Below are 20,070 nucleotides of genomic sequence, written 5' to 3'. Positions count from 1 at the left end.
ATTCTAAATCTTAAATGTTAATTATAAACCTTAAATCCTCCAAAAAAATAAGAATTACGAAAATAATTTTCTAATAAAAAAATTGACTAACGTTGATTAATTAAAAATTAAATTTTTATACTTATTTAAAAAAAATACACGAGACTTAACACTGCTTTTATTGATAATATACAGACTATGATTAGTTTAGTAGTGAAGAAGATTAATAATATACATGAAATCTTTAAGTCATCAATGTCAAAAACAAAAAATTTCAAGTTGGTTAATTCAAAGGTACACAAATATATCCCATTTTTTAAAACTAATTTGGGTTAATATAGTGATTAGCTTATTAGTCTGTTTAAGTAAGTGTTAGGGTTCGAATCTCATTTTGTGCATGTAACAATTCATTGACTAGCGATAAACCCTTAAATGAAATTTAATACCGCGATAAATTAATTTTTAGCCTACCAAATTAAAAGATATGTTGAAATCTAATGATAAAAGATATTAATAAATGAAAGAAAATTAGAGAAGCATGTTTTTGGGTTTTTTTTTTCATCAAAAAATTAATATTCAACATGCATTCCCCTTTTATATATTCAATGCTGTGACTCCTCACTAACTCTATCTCGATCCATAATAAAATTAATAAATAAAATTCACATATAATAAAAATTATAAATTCAATGGTGATCCAAACTTTTTTCTAGTCTTGCTAAATAGAAAAAAGAAATCTATACCAAAAATGGCAGTCATGGACTCATAGTTATCCATGCTAATTAATTTTGATGTACGTACTTGTTGTAAAATATAATTGGTCCCCAAAGCATTACTAGCAAAAGAGACAGGAAATAAATATGTAAAAACTTAAAATTAAATGTCATAAGGTATCAAAATGGTTAGAATTTTCACCTTTGCAGGCATAGCATATGTGACAACTGACAACTAACAACTAAACATGATAATAAAAAAATGTGGTCACGAACGAAAAAATATTATATATGCTCGTGAAACACAAACACTCAAGTCAATGCATGGTAATATCTACTATAAAAAAAACATATATTTATAACACTTAAATAGAATATAAAATATTTATTATCTTAACTAACTTCACATATATTATTATTATTACACAAAATTTATAAAAAATGGTTTATGCATATGGATTAATAGACACATAATATCTAATAATAATATCCCGTATCCTTTCTATAATAATTCATTTTATGTAAACTTAATTATGTCGTCCTAAACATACTTAAATTGTCAATAAACATATATAAAATTTATACTATATGAGAAAAACTAAAAATGCAGCATACCTGAAAATAAAGTGTACACAGCGAAGAACTGACTAACTGAGATTGGAAAACAATGGTACTGACTAAGTGATTGAGAAAACATGGGTGGTTCTAAGTTCTAACTAAAAGCTATGTATGTATATATAGAGAGAGCTTTTAGTTTATTTATTTATTTGGTCGGTGTATTGGTTTAGGTTTAGGTGCAGCATTCTTTGACAGAAACAAATTAACATGTATCACGTGTGTTTTTTCCATTTTTAATCATTGATATTTGATAGTAGCTACAAAGAAAAACAAGTAACCTTTTTTTAATTCTCAATATATATTTGGTTTTTGGCATTCATATTTTATTTACTTTGAGAAATGAGAATAGAAGAATGGGTTCTACCATTTTAATCGGCTGAAATTAGTACTAAGGCCTAGCCCAAATTTTGGCCCTTACTATAATATCCATGAGGAATATCAGAAGCCCAAATTAACGAAAAAATGAAAGTGAAAAAGATAATAGCCCCCGGCGAGAATCGAACTCGCGACCTTTCGCTTACGAAGCGAACGCAGTACCACTATGCTACGAAGGCAACTGCGTCAATTCGTTGTTTTACACTTATTTGTTATATAATGGCTCTTACAAGTAATTTTCCTTAGTGATTAGTTGACAAAATATACTAATATTAGATTAATTGAATTTCTTGGTTTACATTTTAGTATTATGTATCTTTATTTATTCTTGTCTTTTTATAGACTGCTTTTTAGTTAGAATTTTATACTTTTGTAACATTATTTATAAGAATTGAAATTATACACACAAGCTGTATCATCAATATTCAGATTTAAGTTTTATTTATTTATTTGAAACTTTAGTTCTTTCTGAACATTTTCAACATAGTTTCACCAACTATTTCAATCTTAAATCAAATGCAAATCATCATTGGTAAAAAATGAGGAAGAGTTTCACATAACTAGTTTTTACCTTTTACGTATATATATCTATGACAATAAACCCATGATAAGTCATATTATTTTCTTTACATCTTAGCCAAAAAAATAATAATAATTATAATCAAAGATCTAACAAGCAAACTTGTATGCAATATAAAAGAATTATATGCAAATGATAGGAACAAAGTGAACTTAGTATCAATGAGAAAGGGAGGAATGCAACAAAACTACTTCCTAAACTGCCTCCGCCGCCGCACCGATGACTTGACTCGCAAGCCAACCGATTCGCCGATCACAACCTCGTCGACCAAGTCCTTGAATATCAGTCTCTCAACATCCAACACAACCCCGGGTAAATCGCGGTTGAATTCGGTCCAGCTCTCATGCATGACATCTTCCATTAGCATGCTTTTCAGACTATCCTCCTCTTCTAAACTGCAATCATGATTCTTGGCTTGCATTTTCTCTATCTCGAAGCATAGTTCTTTGAGAAGCTTTTGCGCGCCAACGGTTTTCTTCGCGAGATTGACTGTGCTGGGCTGAAACCATAGCTCAGTAGAGGAGCCTAGTTTCACACCGAGGATCTCGTTCACAGCATCGAAGATGAGTTTCCGGTGAAACTTCTCGGCATTTAGCTTCGGGTAGGCAACTTTTCCAGTGCTTTCTTCTTTCGCAAGCAAACTACTCGCTTTCGTCTGCTCCAGTACAAGGAAAAGCTCCGGGTTAATCGGATGACCGGACGTGTGCAGTTGAAATGTCAACAATTCAGAACTCAGATCTCTGAGTAGGAGACCTGAGGCCAACAGTATTTCAGATACGTATCTGTGGTCTGGATTTGTGTTTTCGCATAGCGAAGCAATGTAATCGATTCTAGCTTCGTCGTGACTAGAGTTTAGCCGTCTGAGCTTCTGAACAAGATGATCTATGCTCTGCAGTTTCTTGCGATTCATCTCACCGGAGCTGTTAAAAGAAAGGCTATCCGCAGTGTTCCACAGATCTTGATTCTCATTATCTGCTGAACAAGATTGGTGAATTTTAACCTCTTGAGGAAACATCTAAACAGATTAAGGGTTATGTTTGTAATTATACCTTTTCGCTCTTCCGGTGTCTTCTTTCCTGGAGATGACATAGGACTTGGATTCTCCGGGGCAACGGTTGCAAGTTCAGCAACTGTCTCATCCTGATCCAACCTCTCAGATGATTTCTAGAACAAGCAAAATATAATTATCATAATCAGCTAATTAAGAATATGTTTATGCTATGATTAAAACTGGAATTAAAGGAGATAATAATGATTTATACTTGCACTGTTTGTGAAACCAATTGCTTCATAGCCTTCAAGGATGGGCTCTGGCCATCTTCAATTTCAGCAGATCTTAAACTGCTGGTGAATTCAATATCCGTCTTTGAATCGACGGTGATACCATCGGACTTCAGAGAAACATCGTCCCCTTGGCAACTTAAGCTTCTTGATTCAGTGCTTGCCTCGCTCATTTGCTCGTCACCAGGCCGTGAGTTGCGGCCTTTTGGCCTTATTTTTCCGGCCGGGGGACCTAATTCTGCCGTCTTCTTACCAGTTAACCTTCTTGGTTTGTTCGAGTCCACTGGTGGCGCAGGCGGACGAGCTCTCTTATCTAACTCCAACTTCTTCTGTTGCATTCTTGGGCTTACAGATCTGGAGTGCTTTACCGAACTCGGGCTATTCTCTCTTGGAAATTGTTGAGACCTTGTTTGTGTTTGTGCTTGTTTCATAGTCTTCCCATTTCTTGCTTTCTTATCGACGGCACTCGTAGAAGCATCACGGTTGCAGTGACTAGTGTTAGAAGGCTGATCTTTCACTTCCCCGGTTGAAGACAGAGCATTTTTATTTACATATGCACCACTGCTCTGGAGTTTCTGGGAACCAATTGGTGTGACTGAAGAAGCAGAAATCCTGGTTTTCTCAACAAATTTCGCAGGTTTCATGATCACTATCGGGGATTCAAACGCTCTTGCCGAGTCATATCCCTTGATTGTAGACGACAGAGCATTGTTTCCTTGGGGATTTTGATGCCTTGCCGATGTAGAATTCTCGATTAAATTGATAACTTTTGGTTCATAGTCTCTTTGATTTCGAGCAACATTTGGAGCTTGCTCTTCTTTTCTGTTGTCTAATAGTCCCTTTTCTTGCATTGCTTCTAGTATCTGTTTTAATGCTCTGAGATCCCTTCCAGATTGTTTGAACTCAAGATCCTTCAATCTCTTCTCAATGTCACTATAAACCGAGGTAAATGAATCCGGTGTTCTTGCGGGAGCTTTTGTTGCTGTTGAACTTGTTTTCTGAGAGCTTCTATTTCCATCCTGCTGCTTCCATGGTGCAGGCTCAATGGGAACTCTAGCACTTGAGATGGGTTTCATAACCAGATCAGCATTCTTCCGCCGAGGGGATGTTGGGTCTTTCAATGAGATTTTCGGGGAACTAGAAACTCGGAGTGGCCAGGTGAATCCATCTCTTGATATTGGAAACTGACCATTATCTTGAGCTGTGTAAGTCTCACCTGGACTTGATTGAGTATAACTGGCCAAAGCAGAATCCGGCAATGCTTCCAAGCCCATTAACTTTGCTACAACACTCGGAGGCCGGCTCTGGATAGTCGAAGACTGTTGTGGGCTAGAAACTTTGTTATTTGAGGTGGAGGTGCAGCTGTAAGCTTTGCTTGAGTGGTGACTTGGTTTTGATTCGGCATTGTGACCGCGCCACGTGCCTTCCCTACTATCTAGTGAATGTCTTGGAAATTCTCTTATCTTTGGTGTCGATTTGATAGTGTCGTGGGATTCAAAAGAAAAACGGCTGGTTTCCCTTCTGTCATAAGCAAACCGAGGGGAATCCTTTGAGATTGAATGCCATTTTCCGTCTTTCACTTCATGCGACGGTCTCATTTCTCCATAATACCAAGGTGCCTCTCTAAGTTTAGCAAGCACTCGCATGGAATCATTTAGATCAACAGGCACACTATGTTTCCCATCTATTCCAACTCCATAACATCCATCAACAGCTTTCGACGGACGAAAAGGTCGCGGAGAATCCTTGTGCTTCATAGTATGAAAGGCAGCTTCCTCTTTGGCAGTAGTCTTAACCGACAGCCCTCGGGGCTCCCTATACATTGAATCCTTCACTACATCCCTAAGGTCAAGTGTGTGACGTGCTAAATGGGGAGAGATAGTTGAAAGAGTTTCAGGAAAAACAATCCCGTCGAAGGTAGCTTCAGCTTCGGCCTTACAATCCAAGGAGGATAGTGATGATGAACAAGAAGAGAAGGATGGTCTTGACGATTCAGTCGAGGTTCTCTGTTTTTCATTCACACCCTTCTTGAAGTTCATATCCTGCAATGAATTCACCATGCTTTTCAAATCCAGTTTCATGCAAATATTGACATGTTTGACTCCAATATATCTTATTTTACTTCATTCACAAGATATGAACAAGTGAACACCATCACATAATCAGCATATGCATAATTGATAAGACAGCAAAAACAGCAAAAACAATTCATGGAAAGAGGACAAGTAAAAGAAATTTGCTACCATTGTTGTCTGTTGATGGAGCATGTTATTCGAATCTGTTTCCAAGCTGCCATCACCGAAGTGAGGATTGCCTATACGAAAAGCAGAAGCATTAGATGCATCATTGATGTGATGTAAACATTCACAAAATTGTACAGAAAATTCTACTAGCTGCAGATACTTCAATATGAGGAAAAGAAATTCAACAAACACAACTAGACAAAATGAGAGTAAAAATTGAGCAAGTTCCATGTTCCAATATTGATATACCAGCAGAAATCCTCTTATGGCGAGGCGCAAGAACATGGTGGCGATCAAAGAGCTGGAAAATCCCAGTCATACATCCAATCTGCTTCTGCAGATCTGGGTTATCATCTGCCAAAGAATGCAGAAGCTTTGCAGCCATATCAATCTATTGCAACCCTATAATTGGTAATTACAACCCCACAATTAACCAATCACTAAATAACTTATCATTTCAACACTCTCAAATCTACTCACACCACAACACTTCAGAATTAAAACCCCTTCTAGAAAAGTATCATCATCAAGATAAGTAAATGCACCACTTCTTCTTCTTCTTCTTTACCTAGTGCTGCTGGCTACAATTCAACATTTCATGATGAAATGAAACAGGAACTAAATACCCTTCAGCCAGTTTCATCAAATCCTTCAGATTTGGCTTCTTAAAAACATGAAAGTTCAAAACTTTATCATTCTACTGAAACTCCAATCCCAAGATTTCCAGTTAAGACTAACCGACTAACACTTCATCTTTTTTTTTTTTCCCTTTTTTGGTCACAGCTTTTTTTTCCCAACTCAAGAAAAACTGCAAGGCAAAAAAAAAAAAAATAATGACAATAATAATAAACTGGAATCAGTGCTTCAAAGAAAAATCTTCTTGTGTTGCACAGAACAATGAGACACAAAACAAGGCAAATGAAGATGTAGGAGCAGTTAACAAGAAGAACAAGCCTCTTCTGAGAACACCAAAAATGAAACAAACGAATGCAAAATGAAAATGGAAGGATAAAGACAGAAGGGAACAAAAAGAAAGGGTGGTGTGTCATAAAATTGTGTAATGCTATCTGGTTAGAGCTGGCAGAAAAAGTTTTATTCTTCTTGTAATTAATTATTTAATTAACATGTTAATTATTTGCTTAGTAAGTAAGAAAAAACAGAAGAAGGGGGATTGGGGGAGAAGTGAAAGAAATCATGTGGGATGAGGGATCAGTGGGGTGTGTGTGTGTGGAGCTGTCTCTGCATCTGCATGTGATTTTGTCACCACTCACCGCTTTAAAATACCAAATATGCATCTTCACTATTATCTTACTTGCATGTTAAAAATCCAGAAAGCGTTCCCAGTCAAATTTTCATTTATTTTTTAAAATTTTTTTAATATTATAACTTTAATTAATTTTATAAAATTTTTACTATGTCAAATAATTTTACTATTTAAATTTTATTACGATTTTATATATTATTTATTTAATTTATCTTTTTGACTTTACATAAAATCTTAATTTTTTTTTTTACCAAAGTCAATATTTTTTGGACAATATAATAGTAATACTAATATAAAAAACTCTATTTTTTAAAAAATAAAATATTTAAAATTTAATTATAAAAATATTTGAAATGCCAATATAATGAAAATTTAATATTAGATTTGTTTGACAATTTATTATGATACTGATTAAAGTTAATTACTATAGTGTTGATTTTTAGCATTACATTTAAAAAATTAATTATTAAATCGATTATTTGTATATTCAATATATATTAAAAATAAATTAAATAGTATATGCATTTAATTATTTATATATAAATACATAGTAATTAATTTAATATTTATTTTTTTTATGTGCACATTATATATATTAATATATTATGAGTTTATTTCTATTTTAATAATATTAACTTTTTTATAAATCTAAACAAATTTACGTAATGTTTTATATATATATGCAGCTTAGGTGTCTTTAATCACTTTTTTAAGATCATGACAAAACAATGTGAATGGTGGACTGTGAACTGTGGAGTGAATTCATTATATTTTTGTGTTGTTTTGTTTTATTAATTGCTAATATATCAAGGTTAATCTACCAAAAAGAAAAAAGAAAGAGAGAGTAATTTGGCCAAATATTCCTTCTGTTATTTATATTTGCAAACACAGGTTTCTAATTTGTTATATTGGCCCTCTTTTTTTGCTAACATCTCGCAGGAACTGATCAACATGGAAGCCTTGACCGCCATGCCTTAAGAGTATCTTTAATTTTTAGATTTCACAAAACAACACATCAATATTTCGCTTTTTATTTTTGGAAAAGTATAGATAACTAACAATATTTTTGAATAATATGTGAACAATGTAAATTAAAAAGGTTAAAAGAGTAAATTTAAATTAATAACATTAAATTAAGGTATAATGTATCTTTATTTAATTGATGGTTGTTCATGTTGTTCAAAATAATCATTGTTTATCTAGCATTCTCCTTTATTTTTATTATGGAGAAGGGATTGGAGGTAGGACGGCGATATGGAGAGCGTGTGAGCTTTACCACGTTGTGGGATCAGGTAAGGACAAACTGGACAGTTCGAATTGCTCATGCCAAATCGAACGGTTTGCATTGTGCGCACAGATTGGAGAGTCCGAGTTGTAACCCCCCCCATGTGTCGCGTCAACGATCCTCCCCACAACGGTGTTCTCTAACCCTAGCTTCCCTTTACTGCATGTATTCTTACCATTCGAAATGAGCTTCATTTTTATTCCACCAGCAATCATTCTTCCATCCTCTTCTTCATCCAGATCTTTTTCTTCTTTCCAAAGTTGCTATATATATATATATATATATATATATATATATATATATATATAATGTCAAAAAAAAAATAAAGATGTTGATGGTCTTGATCTTCATATTATAAGATATTTCAGCCATTCTAATTATATTAATTTTTTTATTAATTTTATTAATTAGCATTTTTAAAAATATAATTAATATTGTCAAAAATTTAATTATAGTTGTTATTATTAGTAGCTCAAGTTAAGAACATATTAGTGATATTATTATTTTTATTGTTATTATTTTTATTTTTTTATTATTATTATTTGAGAGTTATAATAGTTGTTGTTGCTGTTACTAGCTCAACGTTCCAATGAGAATGTTATTATTATTATTATTATTATTATTATTATTATTATTATTATTATTATTATTATTATTATTATTATTATTATTATTATTATTATTATTATTATTAATTCAGAAATAAAATTGTTGTTGTTAATTTAGTTATATTATAATTGTTCTTGTTAGGTCAATTTAGGAAACATATCTTAGTGATATTATTATTATTATTATTATTATTATTATTATTATTGTTTGAAATTTAAGAATATATAATTAAATAATAGTTAGAAAATATATATATATATAAATATAGTTAGAGAAAATTTAATTCAACGGTGATGTCTGAGTTAGACTAATATGATAAATTAATAAAAGGAACATGTTTAGAACTTTTTGTAATATTCTTAGTAAAAAATATATGTTTAAAAAATACATTTTTGGATTAATGTTGTTGATTTTGATCAATAATTAAGTTTCGTAAAATATAATAATATAATGTATTTGGTTTTTGATAATAATTATTTGTTTACTGTTACGTTTTTAATTGACTTAAGTATGCTATTGTATTTAGTAGTAATTATTTGTTGATAATATTGGTTGTTCTAGTTTTTTTTATTATATGTCAGTAGCAAATTAGTAATTGTTGGTAGTTTGATTAATAATTTTTGTTTTTGTAGAGTTTATGGATGTTGACGTGTAATCACCCTACTGTCCTTCTGGATCGGTACGATGATAGGGTAGAGGAGCATTTACGTTTTACTGATTTTTATCATGTATCTCAGATTGGAATAGTGCAGTGTCAGAAAGCACTCGTAAATATTTTAGTCAAAAGGTGACATCCAGACACACATACCTTTCACCTTCTGATTGGTGAATGTGCTGTGACACTGGAAGATGTGGCTATGATTCTTGGTCTTCCGACGGATGGTCTTCTAGTCATAGGGATGACTATCAGCAGTTTTAAAGCCTTAGAGACGGAGTGTTTGCACCAATTTGGGGTTGTACCGAGAAAGTCAGAATGTAGAGGAAGCGGTATAAAGCTTACGTGGCTACGGGATCTAAAAAAACAGTTACAGTTGACTGATGAAGAAAGTATACAGAGGTACGTGAAGTGCCACATAGGTACGATATTGTTGGGAGACAAGTCTGGGACATTTGTGCACTGGAAGTTTCTGCCTTTACTTTGTGATTTTGGCAGTATCATACAGTTCAGTTGGGGTTTGGCTTGCCTCGCACATCTGTACAGGGCGTTATGCAGGGCATCTCGTTTTGACTGTAAGGAGATCGACGGTTCGCTAACACTGCTGCTCGTTTGGGCTTGGACCCGCTTTCCATTTCTAGCGCCGGTTCATAGGGAACCTCGTAGTTTTTCGCTTGCAAACAGGTAACATTATCTTACATTTACTCCGTATCTTCATATTTAGAATCCAGTCCTGTTAATGAATTAAGCGATATTAGGTGGCGTAACTGGGAGTGTGGAGACCAACGCTTTAGGTATATGAAACTTGCTCACTTTAGGAAGGCCTTGGATGATCTTCAGGAAGGCCAGGTATATTTTCATTAAAGAATTAGTTGGTTTGGGGGTTGCAGCATTATTGTTATTCCGATTGTAATCACTAGTGTGGTTTATTTTTCACAGTTTATGTGGGTTGCTTATTCTGTGGATCGTGTGGACCCGGACATAATTTCTGCAGACATCTACATGCACTCAGTTGTGTGGAGTGCTACGGTGCCGTTGGTATCTTTTGAATGCATTGAGTGGCATGCAACCGATCGGTGTAGGCGACAGTTTGGTTTTGTGCAGGGAGTTCCTCATCAGGAACGAAATCTAGACAAGGCACACGAAGAAGTCCTGACTGGTCCTAAGAATTTTAATTGGGTCATAGCCACGAGTCATTCATTTTGGGTGATGCAGTGGATAATAGGTATAATCACGTTCTGACTGAGCTTGATGGTCCACATCATCCTTTAGATATTTACATGCACTGGTACCATACAAAATATGGCAACCATTTGAACTTGTCCGATCTTGTAGTTCAAGAGAATGACGGGGTGATCAGGGTATGGATGATGTGGTGCAAGAGAATGAAGAGGCTGAGGAGCAGGAGACACACTCACTGCCACCTCCATCTCCGCCTCCACCTCCACAGGAACAACCTCAGTGTGCAAGCCAATATGTACCATAAACACAATTTACCTCATCATACCCAATACATCAGGAGTATTGGAGTGTGCTACAGTTTGACTTAGGAGACGGTAGTTCTTTTAGCCAGTTGCTTGGGTTCATGGCTGCAGATGCAGGCCAATCACAGTTTGACTTAAGTATGCTGTAGAATGTTGCTTTGACAAGTGCAGTAATAGGGAGATTGCATGCGCCCTTCAAGACTGAGTTGATGCATTCTACTAAATTCGTCGTCATGTGACCCCATCGGTAGCCACCATCAAATGCTAACGCATACTGTTCGTGGGGGATTCGATTTAACCAGTTAGTGTAAGTCTCGCCCCGTTCTCGTAACCGCTGAAAACGCACTTCGTACTCGCGCACCGTCCTCGAATATCCTACATAATAACAAACAACAAAAAAATGGGTTAACAAACACTTATTGAAGGTATCTCTATTGATAACAAACTTTGAATTACTCAATGTTACCTATATTGACGACAAGTTTTTGCAGGTACGGTGCCTTAAATTTTCTCAAGAAATTCGACTCTATATGCCTCATGCAAAACATATGGAAAGTTCTAGGAGGTGACCATGCTCCGTTACTGCAAGCCAAAACTGCATTGATGGATTCGTGTCTGTCGGATATGAGCCCCACACCATCCCGAGTCACAACATGTTGTCGTAGGTTACTAAGAAAAAAGTGCCACGCATCAGAAGTCTCTCCCTCCACAATAACAAATGCAATTGGGGAGATATTGTTGTTACCATCCTATGACACTGCCACTAACAAACAACCCTTATACTTTCCGTACAAGTGAGTCTCATCCACCTGGACAACTGGCTTACAATGTCTGAATGCTCTAATGCAGGAGTAATAACTCCAAAAGACCCGATGCAATACCCCGGATATCATTTACCAAGTCATCGCCTTGGTATGTAGGCATAGTCTCAAAATGGACGATAGCTGATGGCTCTTTATGACACATGGCCTCAAACCATATCGGCAATGCTTCGTACGATACTTCCCAACCTCCAAATATTTTTTCTACTGACTTTTGCTTAGCCAACCATGCTTCCCGATAACTTACAGTGTAATTGAACTTCGATTGCACTTCTACAATAACTGATTTTACCTTTAACGAGGGGTCAGCCTCAACCAACGGCTTTATTACTTCTGTAATTGTGTTAGAATCCAGCTTCGAATGATCCTGAGAAATGGTGGCTCTGGTACAGGTGTGACTACCATTATACCTCCTAATAACCCAACAGTACTTTCTGCTGATGATGTTAACCTTGATAAGCCAATCACACCCCCTCCCCATAATGTGTACAATTGGCATAAAATGTCAACGGCTCCGACTCATACACCCGATAGTCTACACTTCTTCGGATTACATACTCTTTCATCGCCCTAATAACAGCTTCCCTTGAACTGAATTCTATCCCAACAGCAAATTCACCATCTGCAACAAGAAGGACTTCTGCCACGACGGCAACCATATGAAAATTTAATAACCGAAATTAAAGGTAAATCAAATACACTCAATACATCTATGGTGATATTATTAAACTCTACATCAGGTTATTATCTCAATCTTAACAAAAAAGGAAAACATAAATACATAAATAAATATTGATTAACAAATAGTAATTAATATTTAACTAAATCAATGACTAACCAAAAATTTTTATTATCCTACACTTAACTACATAAACACCTTCCCAAGTGCTAATTGAATATATTTTCACATGTCACTTAACTATTTGCTCCATCAATAACTAACAAAAAATATTATTATTCTACACTTAACTACATCAACACATAAACAAATGCTAATTAAATATACTTTCACATGTCACTTAACTCTTTGCTCCATCACTCAATATAATTTATTACAGAATTCTAATCCGTCTTATAAAAATAGGCAATTACGTACCGGCGCTCATATAATCTGGAAACTCCGAAGCATGCATGGCTTCCAAATTCAACACTCGCATAAAAGATGGCTCCTCGAACAACACTTCATTTGCCAGTGAATTGCCATGTCTGTCACATTTGGAGCCATAGTGCCGTCACCTTGATCTTCATCTCCATTTGGATCCACAACTTCATAATTGCTTTCGAACTCTTCCTCACTGTCACTATTGTAATCTTCTCGTACAATATTTCGGTCGGCCTCAGATTATTCGAATTCAATGTACAACTCAATGAACGACATTTGGGCACGACTTTCAATATACATTGAAAACATCTCTTGCGTATTCGCTTCGTCGGTTATATATTTGGTTTGAAATTGAATGAATCCACCAAATACTGAGATGGGATATCTGTATAAAATACATGATATCTTCCTTGACATCGCAGAATCTATCTTCTCATATATCACACATTTGAGCTCTTCAAATGAGATTGTGAAGGGAATAACAACATCCAATGGATTTTCACAAATAAATTTTACTCCTTCAGATGTTTCTAACAAAATCTGACCAAAATAATACACTTTTAAAAGAACTCTATCATCTATTTCCCTCAACAACCTAAACAGAAACAGAACCCTCACAATCAATTTTTTTAACCTCGTAACAAAGAAAAAAGAACCAGGAGAAGTAGAAAAACGCAGAAGAACACAGTGAGGAAGAAGACACTATCTGCCTTGTTTATGTGTTACACATTTTTATATACATATAGCTCCATAAATCAGACCCTACGAGTTGTTCAAACTCGTTCAAAAATTCTTTTAATAATCAAATTGGACCCTACGAATTGCTTTTCCTATTACTAAAAAAACACCTACACGGACGGTCCGATTTGCACCATTAAAAATTCAAATTTTCCCTCCTTACAAATCGGACTATCCGATTTGCCCCTTATATTTTATTCAATATACAATTCGCATGGTCCGAATTGCTCACATCAAAAATCATAAAAAGCTACCCCACATTGTGGTGTAGCACCTCCATACCCCATAACAAAGCACTACACACTCATATGTTCCATAACTAAAAAAATCAGCCCCAATATTTATAAAGTTATATGTTATAAATAATAATTTAAAATTAAAAATGAGATTTATTATTTCAAAGTTTATCTCAGTTTAATTTTATTTTTTAATATTTTTAATTATTTTATTAAGATAGTTATATAATTATAAAATTTTGTTAGTTCTTTATTAAGATGATATTATTTTTTAATGTAAGATCAGTCTCATTTCATCTATCAATTTTAATACAAATTTTAATTTTAAATCAGTTTACTTCTTGAAATATTCCAAAAATATTCCATTAAATAGAGTTTGTTTTGGAGTATTGGGATTCATTATTATATTTTGTGGCTAAAGATTGGAACTTAAATTTCAATACAGGAACACAAAATTTCAGTTCTTTCAGGACCTTCAAAAAGTGGGGACATAAGAAAACTAAAATTTTAGAGATGCGGACAACAACTTTAATAACATTTCTTTTCGAAAATATTCTCATTTAACTTTTTAAATTTCCATTCTACCTTCTCTGATCTATCTTCACCTCTCCAACCTTCTGTCATCTCATCCTGCACTCTTTCCATCTCTTCTGTCATAGCCTTATCTGTCATTCTTCTCGACGACGGCAGCGAGCACGGCTCCTCCTTCCCTCACTGACGACGTCCCCTCTCCAACTCATTCATTACCACCATCCACCACTCTCCGACCCTCCTGACATTGTCACCGTCCGCATTGCCATGTTCCCCACCGGAAAGACCCACCATGACGACTTTTGCCGCCTCTTCTCCAAGCATGGCCCCCACGTTTTTTGCGACGCCATTTTGACCATCTCCTTCGTCGGACCAATTGTTGCTAAATTTCTCATCACCATCCACCATACCCAAACCCCCGAAAGATTCAAACTTTTCACCATTCCAGAGGGGTTGAAGGTCTTTGAGCTCTGCTTTGTCATGGTGAGTAACAAATGTGCTTGGCAATCCTCCTTGGTTGAAGACAAGTTCTTTTGAATTCTCCTGGCAAGGTTGCAGATATTTGATTCATTAACATGAATTGAATTTCTAGGGAAAAAAAAAGAAAAGAAAAGAAAAATAGAGTTTGTACATGATTGTTACTTTAGTTGAGTTCATTGGAGCCAATTTGAACTTTTCTGATGACGATGATGAAGAAAAGGAGGGATTAGGATTTAAGTTTTTTTTTTTTAATTAACAAGTATATTTTTTACTTAAGACATAATTTACACTAAACACAATATAGATACTTAATTTAATCTTCATCTCTCAATCTCAGATTTCCTTCCAAACGGTACCTTAGAGTTACAGTGTAAGGATTCTCCACAGCAAGACCTTCTTCCTCTGACCACTCCTTCAACTTCGTCAATGGTGGCCACACACAAATGAGATGGAAGTTGTCATTCCTGTGGAAATAGCCACCTCCCAGTTCTGATCCCAATGCATTATTATTGCCAATGATGATGTTGGTGCTTCGAATGCCACACATCCATGGCGGGTATCATCATCATCACCGCGTATTACAGCAAAGAGGAAATAACATCTTTTTCAAGGGTCAAAATAAAATTTTTAAAAATTTAAACTTAAGTGTGTATCTAAGAATTTAATTTTGATTAAGTTAAAGTAATTTTAGAAATACATTCAATTATGTAACGTCACGTCAAGATACTTTTTAGTTTTTAGAGTAAATATCCATTTCGCTCCCTAACCATTTGGACGAGGGACTAAGCGCCTCCCAACAATTGAAAATTACTCAAGCGATCATCATCCACCTAAGAAAATGGTCTTTACGCCCCTTGTAATCGGTTGGAAAATGGTAGAGTGTTGACATGTCAGTGGAAGAATTTTGTTCCTCTAAAATTGGGACAAATCGACCTTTGAGAGCCTTAAACAAGAGCAAAGTTCATGGTCCACCCCTCCACCCTTTCCTCCCTTCTTCGCCACCTCCGGCGACTACCTTCGCCTCTGGGAGGTTTGCAAATCCTCCATCAAGGCCCTCTCCCTCTTTAACAACAGCAAGACTAGTGAAAGTGTGCAATTGAGGTATTTGTAAAAATGTCTCAACTAAATTTGATGGATCACAAGCCATCCATGCCGAGAAAGCAAAAACCAGAGAAATTATCATACATTAAACAGAGAAATTATCGGCAACTCTTTCAATTCCACCAGCACCTCCTAGGGCGACTTTGAATGGGAGAAGCATGTGAGCAGGTCGGCGCGCCGTGCCTCCCCTTCTAGTCTCTCCGTCCTTATCACCGATTTGTGAACCTTCTAGAAGCACGCAAGACAGTGAACCCTTAACCCGCTGTCATTTGGGTCTCATCGAGTCCGTATATGGGATTAATATAATATCAATAATTTTATTAATTTATTATCAGTAAATGGACAAATTAGTCCCTAAAAAATTAGACGATCTCCAAATTGATCCCTGATAAATTAAAATAATTAAAATTGTCCTAAAAAAATTTAAAATTGATCACGTTAGTCCTTCTATCTTTTTTGTCACTAACAATGTTAAGTGTTGCTGATGTGGTATGTTAGCTTGACATGTTAGTAAACGGCGTCGTTCTCTCCCAAAGTACATTTATTACTCACATCACCTCTTCAGTTCCTCACACTCACTCATTCCAATTCATTCTTCATTCTCTCAGAGCAAAACCTCTCCTTATTTCACTACAAAGAAGAAAAAGTGTTGAACAGCAACCTATAGTATAGTCCGACAACATCATTGTTTTTGACCTAACTGCTGAAACTATATTCATTATGCCTGAAATCCCTTTGAATGCAGATTTCAAATCCCTATGAATGTTCTTCTTTTTCGGCAGGTTCATCAAGCGCACTTGACCACCAATAAGAACAACTAAAGTGTCTTCAAATTTCATGGTAACAGTAATAGTCAAATGCCAAATTGTAGACACTGTACCGCAGATACTAGAAATAAACAGTGGCAAAAAACAATGTCATGTTTCATCCAAAGACCAAGCACAAACAAACAACAATAACAACAACATCAACAAAATATAAACAACACTAGACCTTAGCATTTTTCTTTGACCATATTCTTTTTAGACTCCATAAAATCTTTACTTCTGAATCAACAAAAATTAAAGAATTCAGGATAAAAAAAATTAAGAAAACATCAAAATTTGCATAAAAGTTAAAATGCATGTATTATTTCATCAAACATATAAAAGTTAAAATGCATGTATTATTTCATCAAACATAATAACATGAACCACAAACAAGTGAACAATAAAACAAAAACAAACATAATAACATGAAACACAAACAAGTGAACAATAGCACAAAAATAATCATTCTATGGAATAAAATTCAATCAGTGTTCAAATGTTACTAAATCTTTCTTCTTTTCTTCATTGTTATTGGGGTTAACAACACCGCTCTTGAGCTTTTTCAAGTTAGCAAGTTGTACTTCTCTGCTTTGATACATTTCGTCGAGCAATTTGTCTTCAACGAAAGTGTTACACTTTCCCTTCACCGAACCCTCTGGGTTTGTGCTTCAACCACTTTCTCATCTTCTCAAATGGCATCATTCCCTTTTCATCTCCACCTTCTTCGTCTTTTTCATTGTTGTCGTCGTAGTATTCATTAGCGTCGCCCAAAACGACGTTATCGTCCTCAAAGTTTTCATCGTTGTCGTCGTCATAGTAATCGAATTTATCGTCGCAGCAAAAAGCTCGAACCATTGCTGTCGTGTGACTGCAACAGTAGCCGACCCTCGCCGGAGAAGACGCACATAACACTTACCGTTTAATTGCTCGTCGAAATCAATGTCGTTTGTCTTCTGGTGACCGTCATTGCTAAGTTCAGACTTTAGAATAGAACAAAGAACAAGGTTTTTTTTTTTTTTGACTTAGAGGGAAGGGAGGTGTGATTGAAGTGCGAGGAATTGATCCTTTGTTTTTGTTGCTAGTCCATACGATGCTGTTTCATGAATCAGCTTTTCTTAGGTGAAAATAACATCGTTTTATATGGTGACGTGTGACTTAACATGTTAAATTAGTTTTTGCTAATGGCGTTAGTGAAAATAGTGATAGAAAGACTAATGTAACTAATTTAAAATCTTTTAAAAATAAAATTAATTATAAAAATTTTTTACAAATAAAAATAAAAATTACGTAATTTTTCGGAGATTAATTTAATAATTTACTCACTTTATATTATTATTCAAAGCGTAGGTAGTACCAGCTGCAAAGTGAAAAGTTCCATCCTTTCCTTTTCAAACAGTTGTCAGGTAGCGAATCATGTTATGTTATTGTTATTGTTATGCTGTTTACTTTATTTATTTGTTTATTTATTTATTTATTCCTTTCGGATCCTACTTAACCCTCAAAAAGTTTCATATCACCCACACGACAATGACCAAAAATATTTTCTTTTCCTTTTAATAATGTGCACAATTAAGATTTCTCAAATAAATTTCGTGCTTCCATGTATAAATCGTGGCTCAATTAGAATATAGAATAATTGCTATATATATATTTTGACCATTATTAATTATATATTTTTTTATTTATTGTTTGTCTTTCTAAAACGGGTGTTTCTTGTGTTTGCATCAAAGTTTAATTTTATTTATTTATGTGTCATGTCCTTTTGCCGTTTATAATAAGATTTAAAATTAACATATTATTGTAAAGTGAATGTTTTTGATTTAAGTTGTAAAGTTTCAACTAAACCACATAACCACTTCTGCCGTATAATAATAATAATAATAATAATAATAATAATAATAATAATAATAATAATAATAATAATAATAATAATAATAATAATAATAATAATAATAATAATATATACTCCACACTAGAAATTTAAAACACATAAAGCTCTTTAAATTTCGGTTTGGTGCATTTTTTTCCTATTTATTACAACACTAAACCGAAACTTCAAGTTATTAAACGAATAAATATCAGCGTAACCTACTTAATTATGGTAATATTAGAATGATAAAAAAATTAAAATTTATTTTATTTAATATTTATTAATTATTATTAAAATTAATAAATATTAAATAAAGTAAATTCTAGCTATTTTGATTAATATTTTTTGTTACTTGGCCAAAACTAAAAAGCAGAAATAAAGGGGGAATTATGGAACACAAATTCTCTTGCTGGATCAACTATGGAAATTCTCGATCACGGAAAAAATTTTGAAAAAGAATCAAATAAAAAAATATAAGATAAGAAGATATTATATCCAACTCAAAACTTTAAAATAATAAGTTAATAAGTCTTTTATCTTATAAATTTTTCACTCTTTCTTACTTTTTTTAATGTGAGACTAACTTCATATAGTCATCATACTTGCAACATTAACACCTCCGTTATTAAAACTGAAATATTAGGGAATTTATGTTTGGACAAGATCCATAGATTTAAAATAACATAGGAAATACTCAGCAAGACAAGAAGTATTACTCACGTCATACAATAGTTATTTATTGTACAAATATTCACATTCACTCTATCTTTCATATCATACACATGTAATAATACAAATTATAAAAAAATGGTTTAATTTATTTTATTCTCACATTCTTCAATTATCCAAAAAAATTTCCTACTATCTTATAGTAAATCATGCCAATGTCACATGATCACTACATTAGGTTAGGTCATATTCATTATTATTATTGATGAAAACACATCACCATAAATGGAGGCCATTATTTCTAGAAATAAATACCATAGAAAGCCTAAATAAAAAGGGTCTTCAGCTACATTATAAAACCATGAATTTAATTTGACAATGATATATATGTTGATAGTTGATACTATATAGCCTCATGTTAATTTAATGTGAACGGTACATGCATCTACTATATATATATACTGAAAATTTTATGTACAAATATATATACACACGAATTATTTACAAAAATACATGTTCCAATAAGGCCACACTAGCTACCACCTGTTAATATCAATATCAATATCAATCTAAGATGATTATTGAATTATTATTTGAGGGTACCCCAAAATAAAAGGAATAAAATAA

At 34.0% G+C, this 20,070-nt stretch overlaps 2 protein-coding genes and 1 non-coding gene across 4 annotated transcripts; 1 reads left to right on the top strand and 2 right to left on the bottom strand.

Annotated features, from left to right (window-relative positions):
- Window positions 1–1,792: 1,792 nt before the first annotated feature.
- On the bottom strand, window positions 1,793–1,864 carry TRNAT-CGU (transfer RNA threonine (anticodon CGU)). The gene has a single exon. It is a non-coding gene; the product is annotated as a tRNA-Thr (tRNA).
- Window positions 1,865–2,235: 371 nt separating this feature from the next.
- On the bottom strand, window positions 2,236–7,042 carry LOC112716271 (protein LONGIFOLIA 1). Of its 2 annotated transcripts, none has more exons than XM_025768142.3 (5): window positions 6,039–7,042; window positions 5,790–5,860; window positions 3,528–5,588; window positions 3,315–3,429; window positions 2,236–3,237 (listed from the first exon to the last, which is right to left on the bottom strand). In XM_025768142.3, exons 1-5 carry the CDS (start codon window positions 6,172–6,174, stop codon window positions 2,453–2,455), a joined length of 3,168 nt encoding a protein of 1,055 aa, XP_025623927.1. In that variant the 5' UTR covers window positions 6,175–7,042; the 3' UTR covers window positions 2,236–2,452. The 2 variants fall into 2 exon arrangements, with proteins under 2 accessions (XP_025623927.1, XP_025623926.1); XM_025768141.3 differs by having other exon boundaries at window positions 2,236–3,240; window positions 6,039–7,040.
- A 2,762-nt stretch (window positions 7,043–9,804) lies between these two features.
- LOC112717879 (protein MAINTENANCE OF MERISTEMS-like) lies at window positions 9,805–10,844 on the top strand. The gene is made up of 4 exons (XM_025769805.1): window positions 9,805–10,004; window positions 10,101–10,286; window positions 10,361–10,451; window positions 10,542–10,844. Exons 1-4 carry the CDS (start codon window positions 9,805–9,807, stop codon window positions 10,842–10,844), a joined length of 780 nt encoding a protein of 259 aa, XP_025625590.1.
- The last annotated feature ends 9,226 nt before the right edge of the window (window positions 10,845–20,070 follow it).

Source organism: Arachis hypogaea, chromosome 10, assembly GCF_003086295.3.
Source record: "Arachis hypogaea cultivar Tifrunner chromosome 10, arahy.Tifrunner.gnm2.J5K5, whole genome shotgun sequence".
Lineage (NCBI taxonomy): Eukaryota > Viridiplantae > Streptophyta > Magnoliopsida > Fabales > Fabaceae > Arachis > Arachis hypogaea.
Note: the sequence above shows the minus strand (reverse complement) of the source record. Positions and strands in the feature narration are given on the sequence as shown.